Source organism: Lipophrys pholis (assembly GCF_963383615.2).
Source record: "Lipophrys pholis genome assembly, chromosome: 1".
In the NCBI taxonomy this organism is placed as follows: Eukaryota; Metazoa; Chordata; class Actinopteri; order Blenniiformes; family Blenniidae; genus Lipophrys; species Lipophrys pholis.
This window is the reverse complement of record NC_137635.1, coordinates 15,495,183-15,521,665: the sequence shown is the minus strand read 5'-3', so window position 1 is coordinate 15,521,665 and position 26,483 is coordinate 15,495,183. Positions and strand designations below refer to the sequence as shown.

The 26,483-nt window shown below is 42.2% G+C and overlaps 1 protein-coding gene across 1 annotated transcript in view; it reads left to right on the top strand.

The window, feature by feature from the left end:
* Positions 1–26,483, top strand: part of LOC308113187 (uncharacterized protein MYH16) — a 44,572-nt gene that overhangs the window by 4,601 nt on the left and 13,488 nt on the right. The window contains exons 2-6 of the mRNA XM_080469235.1: positions 5,919–6,146; positions 10,357–10,461; positions 13,054–13,140; positions 16,082–16,227; positions 18,461–18,551. Of these exons, the coding sequence (XP_080325361.1) occupies positions 5,919–6,146; positions 10,357–10,461; positions 13,054–13,140; positions 16,082–16,227; positions 18,461–18,551 (657 nt within the window). The remainder of the gene's footprint in view (positions 1–5,918; positions 6,147–10,356; positions 10,462–13,053; positions 13,141–16,081; positions 16,228–18,460; positions 18,552–26,483) is intronic.

Genomic DNA, 26,483 nt, shown 5'->3' with positions numbered 1-26,483 from the left:
GCATGTGGAAAACCTTTCATGTTGGACCGGCTCTGAAGTTTTCTGGGACCTGAGGAGAAACCCAAGAGTGGCGGGAGGAGATGGACGAGGGTGTGGAGGGAGGAGAGTGAAGAGAGGCTGGGGAATCAAAGACCAACTGGATGACCAAGGGCAGGAAACACGGGAATCCACTGAAAAATTGGAAAGATTAACTTGTAGGCAGAGGACTGATGCTTTTATTGAGAAATATGATAAGATCCCTTTTTTCCTGAACTCGGTGTCAAGCTTTAGGTTCTTTTAAAGTTTAAGGATCGAATTGATCTTTTCAGCTGAGGCGGTTCTGATCATTTAAAGTGTGGGTTTGTCTGGATGAATGGATGGAACTTATAGTAAGTCTTTATAGACAGTGAGTACACCAACAACAAAAATGATGATCTTGCATTTTAATATGCCTGCAAAATACATCCCATTCATTTTCACCAAAACATTGAGTTGTAAATGTTTGTTTTAATAAAAATAATATTTAATTACCAGTTAATGACTGCTTTAAAAAAAACAAAAATACTGGAAAAGCACACCTTGAAATGCGTCCTGCATGTGTGTTGACACATTAGCGTACCAGCTCGGGAAACAAACACAGTCATCATGACGAACTTGTTAAACATTACGCGAGCCATAGCTTGCCGATGCTAACATCCGATAAGTGGAACTCGCGACAATGACAAGGTGCGAGTCTGTTATCAAGCCTGCAGAGCCTTAATAGTGTTTTTTTTACGACACCTCGAGATCTTCCATTAAAGAACAAACATCCGGCCGCCTGTTCCCTGTGGTGTTATCACTCATCTCTCTGTGAGGATACGAAAAGGCAGCTGGCACTTAAATTACCAGGCTTTCTACCTTGTGGGGCAATGTTTTCCCTGCCGTCCCGAGACACAAATGTGGCTTGCATTTAGCAGCAGACGTTGTCAAAGATCATCTGTGTTACCAGAGGGCTTTCCTGTAATGCTTTTAATCTCGGAACTGTGTCCTTACCTTACCTTCTGACTCTGTAATCAGCATCAATGAATGAATGAAAGATGTTTTTGTTTTTTTTAACGAGTAATCTACCTTCAACTATCACAGACAAATCTGCTTCGACTCCGCAGTTTGTATGATTCATATTCAGATATGACGGTGTTGGTGTTGGACATGAGCGGCGTCTGGAGACGCTTTTCCAGCCTGAGTGGGAGTAACATGAAGAGATCCCTCTGTGCTGCCTCTCCGCACGACAACCCAGACCGCATTGTCAAAATACGACAGTCTGAATTCTCAGAACTCCTCTATTTTGCTCATGTGTGGCTGGATGTCCTCCTCGCTCCGTGGTATTGGCGCGGTGCTTATCCTTTGCTTTAGTCTGAAATGTTATTTCAGCTATTTGGAGCTTAGAAAGGTCATACATGGCTGCATAGCGGGGTCACAATGACTTTAACGCTCAATTTCTGTGAATGGAATGCACAAGAAATGATGTGCATATGAATGATTAGTGTAAAAAAAAAAAAAAACACGGCGTGGGTGTGGGATACGTCCGTCTCCAAATATGGTCTGATTTAGCACACGTCATTGCATTTGCATGTGAGTTGCTCCAAATGGTTTGCAGTAACTAACCGAACAAATGGCTACCATGTGCTGTGAAATCTGCATGCTGACATGTTGCAAGTATAAGAGTTCAACCAGATTGAATGTTCTGGCCTAGCGAAGCTACATCAAGTCTACCAAGATTCCAAACACTTACACAGATGATGTCGATGTTTTTGTGCTTTGCGATTTGCTCTTCCAAACAAAAGTCCTCTTTCTCTTGTTAACGTACACCAGCTGTGACTGGACGTGTGTTTTCTCCTTTCAATTTTCCCCAACACTTGTTTGGTTTTCTCTAGAAGCATTTAGAATTTGCATTATTCAGACGATTCACTGGAAACACATGTTGACACCAGGTCTGAATGGTCCCACAGACAACCCCATCATCTGCATACATGTAGACACATTTTCTACATACCGCCGATGCTGAGCGGGCCTTTATGGCGAAGAAAGAGTTTAAAACAACTTGAAAAAGAGCAATCTGGATTCTGTTGGCATTTGTAAATGACATTCCAATTCGCACTGAGTTCCAGAGGAAATGATTGAACGTCAGTACAGTAAACAGTGAAATCTGATGGGTAATAGAAAATGTCTTCCTTCTCTATGGAAAGTTAAGGGATGTCCACAAAGCAATGGACAGCATGCATGGGTGGTTGCATTACAAAAAACAGAGCACCAACTAGTGGCCTGACATGTATGCCACAGCTTTTAAACTTTCAAAACTTTGCAGTCTAAACATGAAACTTTTTCCAACTGATTGTCATGTAAACAGGGCCTTTTTAAATCTATTTATATGATGTGATTTAGGGAAATATAAATTAGAGAGCGATGGCAGATCGGGCAAGACGCCTTGAAATATGAAGAAAAGTTCTCATGGTTGTCGTTGCTTCTGCATTGTAGAAAATACATCTCCACTTGAAAGTAAAGTAACAATATGCTCCGTTGTTCCGGCTAAACTGAATGCCGTGACATTGTATTGGTCCGTGTAGGCGTGGACACACAGGACATTTATGTCAATTATAGTGGAGAGGAGAAAAGACATTCAGACTCTGGAAGGGTGTCTTTGTTTTCCTTGTCTTGTCTCTTTGATGGAGCAGCTGAGGGCTGCTCCGCTCTGACGGGGCACCGTTTCTGCCTTTATCTTCCAACCTGACATCCTACACCGACCCCGCCGCCGTCCCCGCGGGACCACCTTTTCAAAAAAACCTGTGCAGAGCCACCTGTTTCTGGAGGAGGAGACTCCAGCAGGAGAGAAAAAGAAGTCAGCAAGAGAAGCTTGTTTGCGGTGAAAGTGAGCAGCGGCTGCCTTCGGCGGGTTACCGCCGGGTCGACTTGCTCGCCGAGGAATGCTTGGATTTCAGCAGCGTATGCCAGCGCGCTCTAAAACGGGACGGTGATGAACGGTTGATTGAAAAGAAAAGAGGGAAGAAAAAGTGAAGACCTCTGACAGATTGGAGGAAGGAGGCGAAAAGGTGAGGAAGAGTGTTGTGAGAGAGAGAGAGAGAGAGAGAAGACTGAAATCACCAGAGTGAATTAGGACTGTTACTGCAGAGAAAACACCTGGAGCGAGACTGAAGAGGCTCAGAGACACTTTGGTATCGCCGAGATGACGTCTGCGAGGCATAGCAAGCATTGCCACTCCCTCTCCGATGACTTCGAGGAAACCAACGGAAACCACGCGGGACCCGCACCAGAAGCCGAGCCTGAGGAGCTGGACTGGGACGGCTTCAGCACCACGCTGGGGCACAGACTCGCCGCTGTGGGTAACACAAACCTGATACGTGTGGTTGGAGAATGTGGGGAATACGACGAAGATCAAGGGTTTGTTCTGTGTAGGACAGGGACGGGGGACTCATTTTCCCAAAGGGTTCCTTAAAAACAAATTTGGATTACTGAAGACCAAGACATAAGCTGACAAAAGTGGCCTCGTCATAAAAATTGCAGTTTGGTTTTTTAACACAATATTTCGGAGCTTCTGTTTCCCTGTGTCACTTTCACTCAGTCTTTGTCTGGAAATCATGATTACTTTTTGGAAAGTTCAGTAAACAAAAATGGTATTTTCTCAATTTTTTCTACCACGAAACACTAATTTTGTGAAGTAATAATTGCCAGCTCTGCTACTTTTCTAGTGACTCCCTGAGGACCGGTGAAGTAGAGGCAATAAGCCACATCTGGCTCGTGGGCTTTATGATGCCCAGGTCTGACTTAGAACATGAAGCCAGGAGGTTTATGACGACAGGTGAGGATTGGGATGTAGATTGATGCCAACATGGTGAACTTTAAAAAGACAAAATGATCTTCTCGGTGTGTAAAATAACGACACAAACAATATTGGGACCAAACACATTATCATGAATATGGATCACTGTGAGATATTTGTTTGTCTCTATGTCTGTAGTATGAATACGTCAAAACTACTGCATAGATTTTGTCAAAATTTTCACCACAGATAAATATTAGGCCATGGAAGAGTCCATTAAATGTTTGGGGTGATCCAGAAACATTGTTCTCCGAGTCCAGGTCAACCTTTGGCGAACGTCAGAAATCGCTGATTGCCTTTGTTCCATATACCTTTGACTTTGTGACAGATAATCGCCCATATTTTCTTTTTAGCCCAATTCAGATTTAGTTGCTGTAAAATTTGTATTTGATAACGTGATCCACCAACTCATCCAACTCCACGGTTGCGCCGTCCCATTATGATGAACAAAAACAAGAGGATGACAAGGGATGAACAGGAGGAACTGCTGGATGTCTTTAGACTGAGCAACCGAGGCGATCTGGCAGTGACACAGAAGGTGAAAGGGGGTTAAGTAGGGGGGAACACAGGTGAAGCACACGAGGGTAAAGGAGGAGGGAGAAGTCGATTGGATAATTGGCTGACACGCGCAATTCTGACAGGATACGTCAACCAAAAAGACTGATGTTCTTACAAGACGAACACGTCTCTTTCTCTTCATGTCTGTTGGTTTGAGGGTCGATATTTCCACTCATACCTGCTGCCACCTGTCCAACACTGAGGCGCTAACACGGGAATGGGAGAAATAGAAAAAAAGTCGTGAAGCGATTTCAAGACCGAGGTGGAAAGAACTCAAACCGAGTGCTTTTATGGAAACAGAAGCAGATGGAAATGTGGTGGGACGATGATTTCACAAGTGCCCAGATATTTGGGTACGCCATCAGCTCCTTCCAGACGCCTTGCCCATGAGGAGGCTGAGTACGAGGGCGGCAGTCACCGGAGCTGCTCCCACTGCTGTGATGGATGACTGGCCGGTCTGACGTCTGCTAGAAGTCGCTAATCCGCGTCGAGCTTTAGTGAATCGAGTTCAAACAAACAGAGACGGTTTCTGCTGAGAGCAGCGGGGAAAGGTTTTATCTTGAGCTGCGGTAAGATCGCGATTATCTTGAACTTTGCTGCTTTTAGTCTCCTCAAATCTCCACCGTTCTTCAACTTTATTTGACCTTTTTCTCTTTAGATTGTCTGACACCACTTTTCTGATCTTTGTTAGATTTAAAGATTAGTTCAAACAAGGTGACAGGGCAAGTATTTTCATTGAAGACGAATGGATTATGATTGGATGAATCATTGGAAAAATCTAGATAATTACATAAAAAGACTTTTCCCCTGTCATAACTTCATTACAGATACGAGTTACTTTCTTTCCCAACTTTTGTGATACTGTTATCTCCCGGTTTGTCCTGTCCCGATAATGCACTCGATTACAGTTACTGGGTACTTTTTTGCTAAGTAAAAGTTACTTTATAAGTTCATGAAAATAGAAAGCAGGCAAGATTATATGGATTATACTCTGCTGATACTGTTATCACTCTCAATTTGTCTTTGTAATGTACTTGATTGGATTTACTAGTTACTTTAAATACTTTTCAATTTCTTTAACTGATAAAGTAATTCAAGTACCTATTTAAGTGAAGTAGCTTTTGGTGTATTTTTGTTTCTCAGTTAGCCCTGGCTTGGTAATGTACGTGATTAGAGTTACTAGTTACTTTGTAAAAAAGCACTGGATGTACTTCACTTGTTGCTGAAACTAAAAAGCAAGTATTTGCATTAAAAAGTAACATATGTTAGTTAAAACTCCCTGTTTGTCTTGTCTCAATAATTTACTTTAACTTGAATAAAAAGAATTAATCCCAGAGGGAAATTCTTTAATTATACTTGATTACAGTTACAAGTTACTTTTTGAAAAGCAGGGAATACTTACTAACCGACGAGAGAGAAACCCAACGGCTACACGATAAAGTAACTGCAATCCAGCATCATCATCATTTAGTTCAAACAGGGTGTCCCTGTGTGGGCTGGTCTGCAGGAGCAGGAGAGCGTCCAGGCCTCGGACCAGCGCTGCGTCCACCTGGAGAAGACTCGGCGCGAGCTGGAGCGGCAGCTGTCCGGCCTGTCGGACCGCCTGGAGGAGGAGGAGGCCTGCGCGGCCCAGCTGGCCCTGCACAGGGACCGGCTGGAGGCCGAGTGCGGCAGCCTGAGGCAAGACCTGGAGCAGCTGGAGGGAGAGCTGACCGCGGCCGAGCAGGACAAAGAGGTGGGGGAGAGACCGCGGACAGACTTGATGAGGAAATGATGAGTTTTGTGCAGGAAGTGTGGCCAGCAGCTGTCTTCTAGATCTAAATTTTAAAACCTGATTCTCAACGCTTTTTTTGTTCAAGATGATTTGAGGCTTTCAGCGTAATGTTTTTGCAAGTGCACCAATACTTCCAACTGTTGAATGAAGATTCTCAATAGACAACTTTTGTTTATAAACATTGAGAAATTTGGAGTCTGCATTGATCCATCACTGTCCGATCTGCGCTGCAGAGGTCTGACACCTTCAGCCTCTCTGGAGCTTCTCCCTGAAAGTTTCATAAAATCATGTCCAAATGAACTTTCTTATTTCCATTTTGTCACACAAAAGCACAATATCAGAGCCTCTTGTACTGTGTTTTCAGTAAAAGTAAATGTTCTGAATGCAACTCTTGTAAAGTTCACTGGCTAAACACAAACAAAGAAAAACATTGACAGAAAATAGAGTTTTATTTAGCTTGGACAGATTAAACTACTTTTATCTAACTTTTACAGTTGGGCAAATAACAAAGTTAGAGTACAAACCGCTAAAATCAAAACACGCCTGAGAATTGAAAAAAGGTAATAGCCTTTGAAAAAGTTGGCTAAATCATTACAATAGTTATAACAGCTAAAATTCCTGGCAATAAAAAAAGTAAAAAACAAAAAAAAGGGAGGGGCTGAAATGACTTAAAACACAAATAAGTTATAAATGTAGAATAGATATAACTGCTAAAACCAATTAAATATACAACAGATAAAACCACCAAAAACATCAAAAAAAATGGCTGGAACTGGAAAAAAGTTAAAAGTAAAACAGATATAGCTGCTAAAAATGATGTGACACTGTTTAAAAGGCCTAAAGCTACAATAGTCAGCAAGGTTAAAAAAGGTAAATGTAAAACTGCTAAAAAATAAATAAAAATAGCTAAAGATACAATATTGAAAACCAGCAAAAACATCAAGAGGATGGGAAATTTCTTTTATTAAAAAGTTAAAAAGAAAAGGCTCAGCAGGTAGAGCTAATAGCTAATACTGCTAAAAATGGTTTTTAACTGCTAAAAATGGCGAATCGAAGGCTGTAGAGACCCTGCGAGACAATCCACTGAGCAAAAAGTGGTCTAAAATGCGTCTAAAAGACGTCATCGCCATACGTCCAGAAGACGTCCTCAGAGGGGCCAGAATGAAAGTTTCTACGACGTCCAAGAAAGACGCCATAGTCACGTCTTGTCTGGACGTCATATAGACGTCAATGAAAATATGTTTTTCAAAAAAAAAAGGACAGGTCATCAGTCTCACACAGAAGTAATTTAACATGACCAATTACAATAACATACATTTTGGAATGTGGGAGGAAACCAGAGTACCCAGAGGAGACATGCACACACAAGTAAACTCCAAAAAGACCTCCAGCTGGATTTGAACCCCCAATCTTCTGTCTATAAAGCAAGTGCACCAACCAGTACTCCAATGAGACAATTGACAGTACTCATAAAACATTCACTAATGTACATAATTGTATTGACAAGATGAAAGGTTATCAAAGTGGCAAGTTTCTCCATGTTGACTTCAAAAGTTCAATGCCTTGTGACCAAAACAAAAAATGGTCATAACTCAGACATTGTGCATTCAACTTCAAATGCTGTCTCCTCTTGCCTGTCATGATTTACTTCCCTCAAGAGTCATAGAGGCAGTTGGGCTGAACAGACAGCTTGTGACCTGTCTCTTTCAACTGATTCAACTCATTTTTATGTGTCATTTGTCAACTAGTTCTGGCTGTCAAATAGACATCCAGATTATGGCCTGTTTAAAACGTCTATTCTCAACTAGTTCTGGCTCTTATAAAGGGAATCTAACCTTCTAGAATGAATCTAATGGGATTCGAACCAATGCTACCTACAGAGGAACACCTTTCATGTTGGTGTCCGACGACAAACTCACCTCTATGAGGTTAATCTTCCTTATTGAATTTAAAATAGTAACTTAACACAACAACATTGGTGAATTCTGAAGTTAACCGCGTGAGAGAGATTAGCAGTCACAGTCTTTGTGAGAGAGTGCTTTTATTACCCGAGCTGCCCTCGCCTCCTCTGTAGGAACACGTTCATGATAAATTACAGAGTGTGGAACATAAATCTCAGGTAGCAGGTCGTTCTGCTCGGTTAAGCTGAAGCGTCGTCTCCAGCGTGCAGACACCGGCGAGCACAAACTGTGCTGATGTCTCCATCCCCCCCCGCACCACAGCCAAACCCCTTTATCTGCCTCGGCGAGGTGTATTAAAGGATTAAGATGCTATCTGTACACAGGTATGCCACGATGTCTCAACATGGTGCCGACTCAGCCTCCAGAGATTTGACTGGTCACACCATGTTAAAATGTCAACCCTCCCCAATAAGAACAGGACGCATCACCTGCTAATCTCATGTCTCCAGTCTCCCTTAAATTGTCTTTAAGTCAATTCTTAAAATTTAGCTCATTCAATAGTTTTCATACAGCGACTTCCTTTTGCGAAAGTATACTCCTAACATCGGTACACTGGTATGAATGTTAGACGCGACTTTATTGGCCGCAGGAACTGTCAATCATAGCGATAGCATAGCAGGCCGTTGCTCACACGAAAAATGATGGTGCAACTACAAACATCCACACCGGGGATTTATGATGAAATAAAGAGTCATTTGTAAATCACATGGGGTTCAGATTTTATACTAATCCCGTTAGCGGTTAGCGGCTAGTAGCTGGTGGTTCGATTTAACAGAGTTTGGTTTTTGATATTAGCTTTCCTGTGTTAACGACAACACAAGAGCAAAATCAAAATCTCCCGTTTTTATGTGCGCCCCCTTGTGGACGATTCTGGTTTGAACAAAGAGCCCAAACAAAGAAAAACTCAGCTACTTTCAAACTCCTGATTTTCAGGCAAGTTTCAACTGAGGTCCAACACCAACGTGCAAGTTTTTAAAAGGAAAAATGTGATTTCGGAGTGACGACTCCTTTAAGAGCAGGACACTGCGTTGCTGTGTTGGTTGTTTGCGACCTGCTGTCATAACAGCCGGCCGAGCGAGATCCTGATGTCTTTGATCCGACGAGGCAAAACGTGGGACTCATCTGTGCGCCCTGAAATCCTTCCTACAACACATTCGTGTTCCCGGAGCGACCCTGTATCTCAGTATCTAATGAACCCTTGTGTCATATTAAGTCTTTGGATCACGCAAAGACAAACTTTGATGTTAATTTGAACGAGGCAGAATGGTGACATGTGTTTTTCCAAAGGAAGGCTAGAGGAGTTAATAGCTGCAGAGGCAGAGTTTAAAGAGTGGCTATCGTGGCTGCTCGCCATTGATGAGGAACACATCAGGACACAGAGATGTTTAGCAGAGGAACATTAGAAATGAAAAGGAGTCTTGATAAATGGATCGCGCAGACACCTGAGGAACGTCTGCGGTTTTCCTCTTGCAGTATGTTGTCGGAGAACCCCTTCACTTCTCTTCCGCCAGTGATGGCAGATACTGTGATGCGTTGAACATTTACCTAATGGTCCATGCAAAAAGACCATGTGAAGAATATTAATAGCAACCTTAATCCATCTATTACCACATGTTTCATTGTTTTAACTTGGGCTTTGACAGTGTGGAACAAAAACAATCGAATCAGCTCAATTGGAGTGGACTATAAATCTGGGAAGATGTTTCGCCCTTTATCTTCATCACTTCATGCTGTTCACTGAACTCGGTTTGGCAAGTCTGACTGAATGCGGGTGAGCTGAGGTATTTCAACTGTTTGGGTATTTTCTTCGAGGTTCCTAATGTTCAGCCACAGGATTCTATCTTGTTGGTATTCTTTTGTGTTTTACCAACCTACGTTGTGGTTTTAAAGTCACAAGAAGTCACGTCGGGTTCAAAGAGATCATTTATGAATGACTAGGACACTTAGAAGCTGGATTATTGAAATACTTTGGCAGAGAAGAAAAAAACAACGTGCTAAATTGTGGAAAAAAAAGATGCCCTAAACTTCTTCTTATGTCAAGAATCCACCATTGGGTCAACTACCTATTGCCAACATCAATTCCAATGAGTAAGACAATAGAATAAAGGACCTTTCCGTTGTGGAGAATCCTCTTGAAGTGGAATATTTTCGACAACTGTAGAGTCTGCAAAGGCCCTCTCTCATCCACTGACTTGTCTTCTTCTCTGCAGCTGTCAGACAGCGAGGTGAGGAAGCTGGCGGAGCAGCTCTTTCAGAAGGACGACTTTGTGCAGAAGCTCCAGAAGGAGAAGGAACATCTGGTGGAACTCAGCCAGGTGAGCAAACAGCAGGTGCTAATTTATCCCCGAAAAACACAAGGATGTTGACGCATCGTGCTTGTCCGAGCCTCCTCTTCTAAATGCAACCGCTCCTTATTGTTGCTTATTTTTCAGGTAGATAGTCTGTGGAGAAAATGAAGGGCATGGTTCAAATAGGAAGTATCACATTTCATCACCGTCTCTCATTCTTGCTTCATTTTGTGCAAATTTTCGTATGGGGTTATACAGTATTAGTGCCAAAAGTGTGAGGATTTTGAGCACAAATCACGAGTTTTCAATGGTGTAAAATTCTATTATAAGTTATTGGCGAGTCTGCCATGAAGTCAACCAGTCAGGAAAAACTCACCTCCGATTGGCTGTTTCTTCCATCCCTTTGTTTTTCATTCCATTTTGGGTATATAAAAAAAGTATTCTGACATTAACACAAAATGAATTTCAAGCTGGCAGGGAGTGACGTAGTCCTCCAGACCAGGCTCGAGACATTTTCAAGCGCTTTAAGCTCTCGGCCTTTTAAAGTCTTGGTCTTGTTTTGGATCCTGGGATGCTCTGGTCCTGGTCTTGAACCATCAACCAACCACAATACAGTGAAGAAGCAGAACTATGTGAACCAAGAAATCCAACCAAATGTTTTCCTGATTGATCCCTGCATCATTAAAAGTAACATGTAACAAACAGTTGTCTCCATTTTGTTTTTGTTTTTTTGTTTTTGGGGCCATTTCTATCTCCTGATGATTTCTGACAGTGCAGAGATGGAGGAAGTGAGTGCTTGCGGGGAAATTATGATGAATGAAGGGTGTTTTCCTCCCACGGGTTACAGAGCTGAACTTTAACCCACACTAATTTTCCACACTTGATAAATCTCCCGTAGAGTCGTAGGAGACGTCGAACCATCGGTTTCACAGACTTATGGGAACCGGAAGAGGCCGTAGGGGGTTTTCTGAATAACTGGAATTCACTTATACTGCATACACAACTATCACCCAGCTGTATTACTTATTATTTGACATCTATGGACAATAAAAATGCACATCAAAAGCTTTTAATTTGAAATAACTTAGAAGTCCCATGCATCCATCGCCTGTTAGAATTTGTTTTCAAGCATATTTTATGATTCAACAAAGTTAGGTGACTTCAGGGAACCATTCAGGTGAACTATAAGCATTTCAAGCCATATCTTATCATTTTGATTAATATCCATTACACCTCCAACACATTCAGTTCTAAAAATGGAAAAATGATTCAGTTCACTTTGCAATTATCAGGATTTGTTGATGGTAAAACAAACACATATCCTGTTGGGAAGAGGGACTCCCCTGAACCCCATATTTCCTCTGCACTCATGTTTGCGTATGCTGGAGAAGATAAGATCAGACTTTATTAATCCCACATGGAGAAATTCAGTCATCACAGCAGATATCTTTTTACATTGAGTCCGAACCTTGAAGTTGTTGTTGTTGTGCATTGGACCAAAAAGAAGGACCAGCGGTTGTTTTTGAAGGTTTTGAGTTTTTACTGGAGTTTTTACATTTCTACATTTCTACAACCTGAATTAATGCATTTGACTTTTGGTTATAAGTGAAATCTCCAGCTTTGATCCTGGTTGTCCTAATTGGATTTTCCAGCCTACGTCCTCGGGTTGTTTCTTGTAGTTTAAGCTGTTTTTACCAATACTGCTATTTCAGCAGTTTATCAGTTGCTGTTCTACTTTTTTTTTTTTTTTTTACCCTTCACACCAATTTTAGCCATTTTAGTCATTTTAGGTGTTTTTGGTATTTTTTTGGAACCTTTCTATGTGACGTCTGCATGTTCTCCCTGTGTTTGCCTGGGGTTTTGGGTGCTCCAGGTCGCTGTAACCCAGAGTTCAATGAAGTAGTATAGATGAATGATGGCTCATGATTCAGGTGATCAGATTACTTGATTGATGCATTGGATCTCCACTGTAATTTGACATTGTTGGATTGACTTGTAATTCCTTTTGAGTTAATAGTCTCATTTTTCAGATCATACAGAGCTTTGCTTACTGCTGCTTGACCAAGACTGAAACGTTTAGGAAAAACAGAACCACATGGTCCGAGTGGGGCTGCCAGAAGTGGCACTTTTGATAAATGTGCACTCCATCAGACTCATTCAGCACCCTACTTTTAAAATCTTTGAAATCCAGAGGAATCGTAACCCTCCGTAACCCCATCACACTCCATGGCACCTACAAGGAGATCTGTTCGCTGATAAGTCCCAGATGCTTTGACCGGCAGCAGTAGCGGTTTGCATTATTGCGTAATCTATCGACAGGGACCATTTAGCATCAGACCTGATTATCTTTCTGCTTTTTTTTTTAATGTATGTTTGAACACTGTATAAAGAAACTAACAGTTGATTCAGGAAGTTTTGAGTTTCACGTTCTCACTTGAGGGAATGACAGAAAGACGCTCTTTAATCTTTGAGCTCAAACTTGAGACAACTTTCAGCAATTGCTGCCGTCTTTCTCAGGCAGCAGTATGGTGGACAGATGGATGGACGTGAGGGAGGATCAGAGGTTTTTAGGGACGCATGCGCGAAACAGACCCAAAACAGCTTCTTTTGCCCCAACAGCAGGCCATCGAGGACCTGCAGAGCGAGGAGGAGAAAGTGAACCTGCTGACCAAAGAGAAAACCAAGCTGCAGATGCAAGCTGAGGATGTGAGTGCTGAACATGTTGAAAAAATGTCCATTTTCACCACTAATGCTTCCACATGCTGTTTATCTCTCTCCTACATGGAGAAATTGTAGTACTGTTGGATGATTGATTTTGGGAGCAGAGCTCATTGTTCAGAATGCACAAAAAAAACAAAACATGTACGTCGAAGCATATCTGCTCAGTTGTTTCCAAAAGTTTAGAGGTTTTCACTTTATGGTAATATATCAAGTTCTATTGAAAGATTCTTGCAAGCATTTATCGGTACAGTGAAAGTGACTTGAGCCACTTATTGATACGGTGAATGACGATTCTCTTACGTTCGGCTCAGAGGCGGATTCAGGACGCCACACCTCGCCATATTTGAAACAAGAGCTCATTTATTTTCCAGGATGAGAAACCAAAAATCCAAATGACCAAAATAACAAGAGAACTAACAGGAGATAAAGATGAGATGCTGGAAAGTCCAAACATGCAGAACAAATGGCGAACCAACAAAAGATGCCTAATATATACCAAAGCCACCAGGTGAAGACCGTCACACACTCAGCGGCAGGTGAAACATATCAGTGCAGGGAGCAGCAATCAGACACACTGAGAGACAGAGTCAGAATCCCAAAATAACACGAGAACAAAATATGTATGCTGAGATATTCCTTCTTTATCATTGCATCTTATTGGATAGGAGAAAACTGACTGATATAAAACATCTAAAAGCAGCCAGAATATAATAACTGGTTCTTGAGGGGAGCGTTTGCACGGCAGTGGTCAGTATCTAGTGGTTCAAGGAAATAATAGAGGGGAACTAAGCAGTCAGGACTGTCATCCACATGTTCCTGTTGAGGCTTAAAGTATCTGCTGCTAACATTTTGGTGCCAGAAACCACAGCACAGCTTCAGAATCTTTGCCTTGATGGTCAGAACCTTGTTGGCCAAAAGACGGCGATCTCCATCTGGTTAGACAGGTTCTCTTCATGGTATGGCTGATTGCTGGAAAATAGGATGAGCTTATTGATCAATATTCATAACCCCGGTATTCTTTAGCGTCACATGTTATCCCATCATTTTGGTCCTCAATAAGTCGCCTTTACACTTTCAGCTTTGCTGACTTCTACTGAATATAAACCTACGTTTCTTTCAAAGACCTACATCTTTACTCACTTTTATGGACAACGTTTCAAATGAATGCAGATGTCACTTTCACCTGTAACTTCCTCCAGCTCTTCAGGAGGGACCCCAAGAAGCTCCCTGACTAAATCAGAGCCCTGATCTCTCCAGGGGGATCCTGGGTCAAACCCAGGTCTTCTCTTAGTGGTTAATGCCTGTTAGACCTCTAGTGGGAGGTGGTCAGGAGGCATCCTAATCAGATTACAATCCACCTCAAGGGGAGCACACAAAATTCTCTACCATGCCTGGACAAGGGTCACCAGGACCCCACCCTGGAGCCAGGCTGAGGGGGAATGTTTACCGGTGAGCACCTGGGGGGGTCAGGTAGTCCACTTGTCCCAGGTGGACAAAACCCAAACAAGCTATGTGGGAGGCCTATGACAATTGAGTATCTTGACAAAGGTGACTATGAAATGATTATTCTCATAGCCTGACACCAATTCTATCCAAATGATAAAAGCGATTGACCTAATAAGAATGAATGGGGACAGAAAATTAAATGTGAGCTGACTGAAACTAAAATCTGAGACGATCGACTGAAGTTGTCAAGTATCAAGTGATGCATTCAACTCAGCATGCAAAGTCCTAATTTAACCTACCTGCCAAGTTCTACAAACTGTCAGATTACTAAAGGTGAAAATGAAACTTGAAACCTAGAATCCATCAGTCTTCAACATGGTTCTGTCGAAAAGTGGTATAGAAGACTGAATGGCCAGTTCCATCTGATTGTGGGGCAAAGAAGGGAGACAAACCGTTGCTCACATTCACAGCGATGGACAACTCAGGATTAAACTCAAACACTGTTTTTGGGACTCCGGAGGAAACCAGACTACCTGGAAATAATCTGGACTCGAAACGGGGTCGTTGTCACAATAGAGTGCGAACAGCTTCACAATCACCTTCCCTTCAACAACCCCGACCCCCTGCCCGAACCAGGGGTTTGAATCCCACTATCTGTCTGTCTGTCCGATCCTTTCCTCTCCTTCTAGCGTCTAACCCCAACTGGAATACCTCTGAATCTGGTTCTACACAAAGTCTAAACCTCTGGCTCTGGTTGAGTAGGTTTCTTTTAGTCAAGAGGGAGTTTTTCCTTTCCACTGTCGCCTATACTTGCTCAAGTGGACTTGTTGGATTGTTTTTTTTTCTGTGCTGTATTTGGCACTATAATAAATACAATTGAACTGAATGGACGTGACCACTGTGCAGCCCTCCCGAGAGGCTTGACAATGAACCAGAACAGTGTACCAGCAAGCTGAAAGACCAGAAAACAATCAGACAGCCACACAGTCAAAAGTAATTACTTGTTTGTTGCAATAAGCAAGTCGGTTCACGGTTACCTCATCGCGCGATCTGTTTTTAATTCTAAAATGTTGATTTGTGCATCTTCAGAGCGATAAATTGTGGAAATGGTTTAAGAAATTGTCAGTTTTATGAGTCTGATATTTGCTTCCCACTGAGACACACATGCTGTACACATTAGTGTTGCAATATTAAAGTTGTAAACCGACTCTAACAGTAATCTGAAGACTGGAATCTTACGGCCATTTAATTTAATTGTAACCCTGTCAGCCAAAAGACCTTGGCACATCTGTGGGAACCAAAGAAAATGTGTAATTTTGTGCGTGAAATTGTCAAATATAATAAAGAGCAAGAATAAAAACTAATGGTTACGGGCATAAATTATTTAACTATTGCCTCTTTTAGCCAGAACAAAACTGACAGCGGTCGCGTTGCCGTACGAAGTGTCGTGATCTCTGCGTCGTCCTCACGTGTCCCCCAGTTGGAGTACCAGCTGGAGCTGGAGCGCCGCCAGCGGGCCGAGCTGGAGAAGAGCCGGAGGAGGGTGGAGGGGGACGGCAGATCCACTCACGACGGTCCGGGGGAGATGGAGAAGATGAGGAGTGGTCTGGAAGATCTCCTCAAGAGGTTAGTCGAGGCTGCGCTCGCTGCTCGCACACGGCGCCTGATTCGCTGTATTAAGTGTCCTAAAAGGCACGCGGAGAGGTTTCGCCTTCGCTCTGCGTGTGTTTTGTGGGTGATGAGCTGAGGACAATCTTGCATGCATTTCTGCTTGATCAGCAAAATACGAGAGATGATCTGTCACAAAATCGATGTTGTTGGAAAAAGACGGGATAGAAAAAAAAGATCTTAATCCCAAAGGGGAAAAAAAACACATTATAGAGCACTTTTTCCACCACCCCGAAGCGCTTTATACTCTTAATCACATTCACCCATTCACACACCAATAGAGGCGGCTGCCATGCAATACATCCATCGGTAGCAATTTGGGAAACAATGTCTTGCTCAAGGACACTTCAACATGTGGGTAGGGAAAGATGGGGAATCAACCCTGCAACCTTCTGATTCAGACGTCAACTTTAACAACCGAGTCACAGCCACACATAAAAGTCGTGAGAGCGTAAGCAGAAGAAAAATCAGGGAAGATTTCTTTAGCATTTTTTGCTTCAGGCAGAACTGATTGAGTCGCACCTCCGTTTCAAACTTTAAAATACCTGAAAACATTTGTTTTTAATCAAATGTTCGTGATTCGCATAAACGTATTTTATCTGGAAGACACTCCCTCGAGGTTATCATCAAGTTTAGACACTTTATCCAAGAGTTTTCGTGCTATTCTAGAACAGATTGAAGTTGGAGTTTCTTTGCTGAAACCATGAATTGTTGTACAGATCGAGGATGAATCAGACTTTTCGAGCATGTTGAGGGAGAGCTCAACTACCTCGGACTAATTTGTAATTACCTGAAATATCTACAGACGCTCATGGTGCCCAAAGGAAGTGACTCATATTGGTGATCCTGTATCTTAACGTCTCGACACTTTAGAGAGAAACTATGGGAATTACTGATTTGGCTTCTAAGAATCTTCGATTCCCAAAGAGATGTAACATTTCAAAGTAAAGCGAGCTCATTCAAAGCCTCCCAGTCCATGTGCTCCTCTTTATTCCCCTTCAGCCCCCCCCCCCCCCCCCTTATTAAATAGTAACAGATTGGTTTTGATCAGATTACTGAACCACATCTCAGGATCTTCTCCTTCATCGTGATGTGGAATTCTCTAGAATGCTTGATATAAGTCGAGAAGTGTTGAGATAAAAGGCTCGATGTAGCCTCCAGTCATCGATCTTAAAGGACAAACAAACATTTTATAAAAGGGAGATTTTATGCCAACTATGATGTGTCCTGTAAAATTACCTCTTAAACATGCAAACCAGCCTCAAAAAGGCCAAAAAACACATGTTGGACGATTTGTTTCCCACATGCGAGTGACAACAGGTCCTATCCACAGATGCTCCGCTGAGCCGAAATCGACTTTGATCGTATCTTTTAAAAGAGAGAGACATTTTGATAGACCTCAGGAACTTTTAAAACTCGGATATGATACTTTTGTCCCGAGGCAGCGCGCTATGGATTCTTTGAGAGCGACCCACGGTCCAGTTAAAGGCTGTTTGAAAGATCTCAACATGTTGCTATCTGCCCTCGGAGGAATCACTCACTGCAGACACCACCGAGCTGTCAGAAGGCACACCGATACATTACACATCCACCGCTGATGAAACCGTCTCCATTACAGAGCTGAAACTTTCCGTTCTCCCCGGCGGTTGACAGTTGCGTGACCCTCCGATGAAAGGGAGGCGGTGATGTGATGTTCAATCTGTGCAGGAAGAATTTATGACGCCTGTCACTCACTTTGCTTCTACTTCAGTGAAGCGTCAGGTGGATGTCCTGAACAAAAACCGCGCTTCCAGGCACAGAAATCCTGTTTTAGGAAAATCTGATGACCCCGACAATGTTTGAGAATTTATCCTGCATCACTGATTTTTAGATTTTTTTTTTTGTATAGATTTTTCTTTTAATATATATTTTAGAAAATATAAGTAACAATTTTTTTTTATCAATTATATTTTTGTCATTTTAAAAGAAAAATACATTTTGGTTCTTTTTTTTTTTCATCTTTTTTAACAAATATGTATTAATCCATCATTTATTTAAGCAAATCATTTTTTTCCAAACAAATTTTGTGAAAAAAGTTTCAAAATAAGTTTTTACATTCAAACATCTATCAAATAAAGACACTTTTTTAAAATATTTATTTTTCTTCAAACTTTAATCAAAGTGGCCATAAAATTGCATTTCATCTTTGCAGGAAGGACCTGGAGATCAGCAGCACGAGCTCCAAGCTGGAAGCCGAGGAGGCCCTCAACATCGGACTGCAGAGGAAGGGCAGAGAGCTTCAGGTGAGTCTCTGCTGGGCGGAACGTCTTCATCGAGTGAGAACGTCTTCATCGAGTGAGATGAGACGATGTAAAGACTGGACGGAGGCTTTGTCAGCAACTAAGCGATGAACTCATTTGAAGTGAGAAAATATCAAGGTTGATCAGATCTTCTGCGTTCAGGAGTAAAACGTCTTGAATCCATTCAAATTCCTTCATATGCAAATTTGCACTTCGAAATTGAACCCAAAAGTCCGATCGCCCGACATTCATGTCGACTGCAACTTTGCTGGTTAGTCCAAGATGGAAACCAGGAGAATCCGCTGCTGTGTTTCTTTACACACCCCATGAACAACTGCTTGTCATCCATCCCATTAGACTGATAATCGTCTGTCAGACAGCTGGTCCGGAATAGAAACAGAGAAAACTTTATTGTCCCCTGGGGGGAATCTATCTTCGGGCTTCATCCTTCTTTTTATTCATCACTTCACAGAACAAGACGTTCGGCAGGAAGAGTGCTCGGGGCTAAAGTGTCTAAGTTTTCATTGCAACTTGCTCTAGTTTTAATTTTTTTGGCATCTTTACCAGCTCAATGGAGGCTGGAACAAACGACGCTGTGAGATGCTTTGTTCTGCACTTTGGCTATCGGGGTTCTTATCAATGGGAGAAGTTCAGGTTTAGTGGACGGAGAGTGAGATTTGTATTGTTTCCACTGAGCTCAGGCTGCGTTTACACGGCAACATTTCTTTTATTTCAATTTTCCTTTTGTCCCTTTTCCTCTTTTTCTTTTTTTCTTCCTAATTTCCTCTACACGGCAACATTTCAAGTGAAAACCTGTTTTGTGTTCAGAATCGGCAGAAACTCTGGAAATGATGTACTTCTTCATGTTGGACCATGAGGTGGCACTATTGTTTGTTTTTCGTAATGAAACCACGCATGCGTGCAATGCGCTATAAATATTAACAATGGGACGTTTTTTCCAAAAGTTGCGTTTTCGGTGACTCCGAGCACTGTTGTAGTGTAAACTGTGTAAACGTAACGAAGCACGGCTGTCTAATGAATGCTGGAATATCGGACACAACGTTGGTCCGTTTGAGCAGAAACGCCGTCCTTCCAGCTGCTTTCTATCTGCAGCCTTTAATTTCCAAAACGCGGTGGAACAATAAAAGACCTACACAGTTGCATATTTCATATATTCCCAGCTGAGCCACAGCTGGCTCTCCAGATTCATCTTCACTTAAAGTTACGTTTATTAAAATGTGCCGGGGTTTTTCCTCGATATTTTATTGATAACAACTGACAGCCATGTGCTGACTGACATTCAGCTGGATATTGCTTCTTTTTCTTTTTTACAAAGACACGTTCAGCGCTCATCTGCTTTCAGCCCGGCAGAGAGACGCATTCCTGCCTTTCAACAGAGCTGCTGGGCTCTGCGCCGCCATTGGAGCAGAGGCTTCGCAGCTGCGGGAGACGGTTAAAACGCACCAACTGATAACCATCTGTAAGCTCCACTCCGAGTTGGGGGGTAGTTTGAGTCGTCCCTCTTTATTAATGCTCCTCAGATTTGGCTCCTGCTTCTGACTCGGCACAGCGTCAGAACAAATGACTCTTTTGATTATTTTACTTCCTCTGACTGATGTAAAGCACCACTCATAAAGTCTTGTACCTATTAAATCAATATGTACAAAGTTATTTCTGCAAGATATTCATATTTGGAGAGAGAAAAATTCCAGATTATCTGTTGTAGATATTGTAGATTTTCCATCCGAAGTCATTTTTTCAGATTTGTACAGGTTTATACAATTTGTTCATAATCAAGGCCTCAACATGTGGACGGACCTTGACAAGCGTCTGCAGAGTTAATATGAAGATAAAAGTTTGGGGGACGAACAATCAGCCACACTAAAGTTTCAACATGTACGCTTTCTTGTGTCGTTTGCATGTGTTGTGTTTTCTGTATTCCTATGGTGCCTTTTGCCTTTTGTGTCCTAACTTTTGCATCTGTGTTGTAGCTTTTGTCATTATTTTGTGGCTTTTGCATGTATGTGATGTGCATAGTTTGTGATTTTACATCCTTGTTTTGGTTTTGTGTGTGTATGTTGAGACTTTTGCACAGTTTGTGGCTTTGGTATAGTATTTGGATTTTGCGATCCACGTTTCGGCTTTTGCATGATTTGCTGCTTTTGCGTCCATTTTTTGGCTTTTGCGTCCATGTTTTGGCTTTTGCGTCCATGTTTTGGCTTTTTCATAGTCTTTGTTTTGGGTTTTGCACAATTTGTGGCTTTTGTATATTTTTTTAGGTTTTGCATCATTGATTATGCTTTTGGATCTTTGTTAGGCTGTTGTAATGTTTTCTTCTTTTGGATCCATATTGTGGCTTTTGCATCCTTGTTTTGGCATTGGCATCAACCTTGTGGCTTTTGCGTGTGTGTTGTTTGGTATGCATTCATCCATTTTGTGGCTTGCCCCTTTGCATTGAGGTGACCTTTCTACCATTAAAGTGGAACCTCATTTAAAACAGTGTGATTCTTCTCACCCGGCTGTTGGATCATTGCACACAAGATTGAGCAGACGTTTGCATGATGCTCTTAAACTTTTGCTTTTTGATCCAGCAGAAACATTTCTGTAATCCGTGAAACCAATTCATGCTTCAGAACCAAAAGTATTTGGTGAGAGGTTGGAAAAACATCGGTTTTGGGTTAAAACAACTTAAATTGTGGCCTCGTGACCGTGAACTCTTTCCTGGTGGCTTCAGTGAAAATCCTTTTGCTTGATCAGGTCATCTAATAATCCTTTCCAAACATGACTTTATTGTTCCTACGAGCCCACAAGAGTCCACTTTAGGGTCTAGCTCCTGCATAGCCTGATCCATCAGTTTACACAGATATCATGTACTCGCTCTGTATCAATAAGAAGAAATCTAACAAAGTGTAAAGATTAAAATCCAAATGTTCTCCTCCGTTTTGCTGACTACTAAAGAAATAACTTCAAGCACCGGGATTATACCTAATCCAGGATGCCTAAAATTGATAAATGCTTGTCTGCCCGGCACTCAAAACAGTTCTCCCAACAAAAGAGAGCGTTGCCTCCCTTTTATCCCTCGATGACAGGAAAAGAGACTCCTGAGTTATCACACGGCGAACATGACGTGATGTAAATCTCTCGCTGCAGACCTCTGAACTTGTTACAGCAGGAAAGACGCAGGTGCAGCTGCTGAGATTATCGGTGTTCCAGTAAAACATGCCACCCGGATGTCTGAAGTTGTGAATAGATTCACGTCCTGATTGGACTGGCCTCCATGCTGGTGACGGATTCACGTCTGAAACATTATGTCAAATTGGCTTCGTATGCACCTTCACCTTCACTCAAACAATTGATTCTTAACAGGCTGAAGGTGGAATATTAAGTTTTCCCTTTATCAGGAACTGATTAGATTTTTGTGGACGAAAGTCCAAATTCTCCTGAAGTTACATGAGGAATTCCTTCATTTGTCATATGACTATTCACTCCTACTCCCAGTCTTTAGATCAGAGGTGTTGTTCCTATAAATGCAATATTCATTTATAAATGCACCGTTTTCACAAAGTCAATCAGAAATTTCATAAATTTTTTTTCCCCTCAACATGCACTCAAACATCCAGATTCCATTGATGGCATACTCCTCAGTAATGGGATTTTTCACAAAGACCCATAAGAGATGTCTTCACATGTATTTTCTTCTCTTCAGGCAACTTTTTCCAGCATGATCTTTATACGTGTTTTGGCGGTTTTATTCCGTCTTTGTCATTGTCATCTGATATTGGTGGACAACGTGTCTTTTTATCATCATTATTAACACACTCATTGTCTCTTGGATTGGTTTCTTCAATTTTGCCTGAAATCATGACGTGTAATTGAAGATGAACTGTTCGGATTTTGGCAAACGCAAGTAACAATTGCTATAAACATATGTTTGTCCCATTTTGCAAGTCCACTATCTCATGAAAGTCTGTCCTTATTACATTTATTACCTTATTATTGCCAACTGCAGCCCCTCTTGTCGTGACCACTGTCTCAATAGCAAACTTTCGCGTCTGGAGATATTCAAAATTCGATGAAGTCGTCAGTGGATTTGACTCGTAAGTGGTTCAAAACCACAGTGGAACAAAAGAGTGCCACCTCACTTACCAACAACACTGAGGGAAAAACTCACAGTGTTCATGGCCGCAGTGATTATTAACAAGTAATCTCTGCTGAGTGCAGAGGAAAATCCCCTCAGTGATGAAGCACTAAAAACACTATTTTTCGAAGACTCCGTTAGGCTTCAATTGTGGCGTGTAATCATTAAGAATCAGGTTTAAGGCATCGTTATTTGCCTAAATGTGGTACTTTTCATGCTCTATTTACTCCGTTTAGTCTGTACCAAGTTTATTCTCGTGCTTTTCCTGTGAAATTCACTCTGTCATCCAGATAGAATCAAACAGGCTTTTCTTCAGTGTTGCCGGTGCATGTTGGAGATGATGTGTTTTGTCTGAGAGTTCAGAGGCTGTTGGGAGAGAGAGCAGGAGAGAGACGGTGGTTTTTTGAGTTCAGGTGGTGCTTCTTCGCTCTCGCCGACGCCACTGGGAGCCTGATGCTTCCTCCAGAGGTTCCAGATAAAGAGCGTCTTTGTGTTCCCGTCGCAGGAGGGAAAGACGATCCTCGGGTCTTCGAGGGTGGACATGTTTTCACATTTAACTGTAGCTTTGGCATTCTCCCTATCTCACAATGAGGCCATTATATGTGTGTGTCTGCCTGCCAGTGTGCGCCCCCCACCCCCCCGCACTGATAAAGATGCAGGTGGAAAGTCCGGCCAGCTGTCTGTCGCCTACTCACGTCTGATTATTGACGCAATTTTCACATGCGTGCGTCCTCAAACCCGGAGGAGAGACGGACCTTTGTCCATCCTCCGTGGCCGAGCCGCCTCTCCCTTTCTTGGAGCGCTGTAATTTAAAGCAGTTGGCTTCAAGGGCGTGTCGGCCTGCGGTCTTGAGCTGTCACAACAGACCCCGTTCTCTTTTATGATACGGTCGTAAAGCAGTTTAGACGGTCATCAGATTCTGAGGGGGACTGTGGTTTACTGCAGAAGTTGTTTCTTTCTTGGAGGTGATGCATCTGAATGATGCCAGTCACATTTTCTCCCATCTGTCTCCATTATATATTCTATTGTTGTCTTCCTAAGAAGCTCAAGGCTGAGATATCTGTCTCCGAGATCGTTGTTGATGCCATGAAAGAGTTTCAGTGGGTCTGCCTCTTCGATGGAAAGTCACACTAATTCACACTAGTCACACTAATAGCCCGTCAGTCCGTCGGTTCCACTCAAGCACCAATCCATCGGTCAAACCATCCATAGTCTCGTGTTTATTCATAAACACCTCTTATATGTCTCATGTACAGGACAAATGGGGACCAACTCCATCTTTGTGTTTGCTCAGTAGATCTTACTATCAATAAATACTGACGACTACACCTTGACTAGCAGGTGGACTTTTTTATTAGGTTGATATTGATCATGGAAATGTGGACTGGACCTTCAGTACCTCAGCCAGGAGGTCCACACTCTCTTTGCTCTTGGATTGTTAGATAGTCAACAGGATCCCTTGAAGACTTGTCGATGGATTCAGATTTATAAGATTTGGCACGTTAAAGAGATGAAGAGAAGAAGGGATTTAATGAAGATCATATTCTGGATCTAGCATCCAGAAAGAAATGTTAGTCTTTAAAATTATAGTGAAGTTGTTAATAGATTCAAACAGAATGTTGTGGATGGATAAATTCTGTGTAGAATAAGACATTTTGAGAAGGATCCAGAGAACATTGCAGACTACTGGAAGGTGGAAAGCAGGAGAAAGAATGCACTTCCTGCCGTTTTCTTCTTGGTAAAGCACCAATGAAAACCATTAGTTCGTTTGGAAGAAAATGGTAGAGAAAAACCTGCCGACATCATGCTTGCTTATGGAGGTAAATCTAAACTATATCTTTAACACAATTGTTGCTGTTGGACGGTTTTAGAATGTAGAATTGAAATCATGATCTGCTTGAAAACGACCCACTGAAAGCCACTACAATCACTTTTTTTAAGTCTAATAGCAGCAAAAAAAAAAAAAATCAGGTTTTGACCCTGTCCAGGACACGTCTGACCTAAACGTTACAACTCTTGCTGCTGGCGTCAGTTTTCTGCCATCTGAAGGCGTTTAACTGCACTTCCTGCACCGTCACATGGAACGTTGCCCTGCTGTGTGGACAGTTTAGGCTGACCGGCGTCAGCAGGGGGTCCGAAATGATGTGTCTCCACTGCTCGAGGCAAAGGGCCGGGCCTCCTATTGTTTGAGCTGTAGGCGGGACCCCCGCGGGATCGATCTGCCCACGCCGCCAAACGTCCCCTCTGACGCATCTGGCGGCAATCCACCAACGGTTATCATAGTTTGAACCTCCAGCACATCAAAACCATGCAAAGCAAATCCTGTCATTTCCTACTGGAAAGTGGTGCGAAAAAGCATATCAACGATAGTTTGCAAAATCGGCAACAAGCGATCCAGATGTGGTTCGTACACGATCAACGCTGTTTTCCACAATTGCATTAGAGCCACAATATTTACTTTGAGGTGGGGATCTAACAAGAAACAGACATGTGAGAGGAGAACTGTCTCAGAGAGAGAGAGAGAGAGAGAGAGAGAGAGAGAGGCAGGCCGTGCATGCATGAGGGGGTGTGGACAGTAAACCGCTGGAGGGGATCGGGAGTGAAATGTGTGTGTGTGTGCTGGAACATGAATGTGTGTGTGTGTGGGACAGTCATTGGGTCCGTCAGTCGGGCTGCTGCTGCCTCACCATGGCGGTTCTCTCTGCAGATGTCCTCCGCTGGCATGTGAGTTTATAACCCACTCTTCTTCTTTTTTTTTTTTTTTAAATACTTAAATTAGTGTTTGCATGTGCTACTTTTTAGATCAAACAAAGAAAAACTTTCTTTTTAATTTTTTTTATTTTTTATTAAATGAAAGAGTAAAAATCCTTCCTTTGTATTGGGAGTCTTCCCATCAGTCAGGTTCGAGCAGCGAGGCACATGTCCGACACGCTTCCTGACACCGACACGCAGATGGAAGGTGGAGATAGAGCAGGAACATGACACAGCTTGGTGGGATGCTTCGGGAGCACGAGCGCTAAATGTTTGAACTATGGGCAGCACAAAAAACTGTTCTGGCACGAGATGAGGGGGGAAAAGCAGACGGCGCGCGGATGATTTATTTATGTTAGATTGTTCTGATTGTTCAGCGCTTCGAGAATCTGAGAAAATAATATTCAGAGCACTTAGTCACACTCGAAGTACAAATGATGGTTGTAGAACACAGGCCTTTTGTGGTGGGAGTTATGGCATCAAAATTGGAGATGGTTTTTCAAATAAAACTACTCCTATCCTAATGGTGCATTTGGATTTATCTGATATGAGCTAAAAGTCTCATGTCATAAGAAAAATTTCGGTTTTCATGTTCGATTTTAATGTGGTGCAGAAAATAGAAAGTCAATCCAATGAATGCAGACCTTACATAATTGACATGCTTTGTATTTTCAGGTTTGACTCAGGTTGTCTGTAGATATCCCATTTAAAATAGCCACATGCTGCAGAAATAGTTTTTTTTAAGCAGTTTGAAATATTAAGGGCATTGAACTAACACAAAGCTATTTTAAAAGCATTTAAATGACCCGTTTACATGACGTTTCATTGTTTTTTGCATTTTCATTTTAGAGAAGTTTCATGTTTACACACCAACATTTTGAAAACAATTTACAGGGAAACAGCAGAAATGCTGAAAATTATGTAATTTTCATGTTGGGCCACTAGTGGGTGCTGTTGGTTGTTTTTGTAATGAAACCACATGCATGTAGAGAACAATACGCTACAAACATTAACAATGGGAGAACATGGACATTCGTATAGACAGT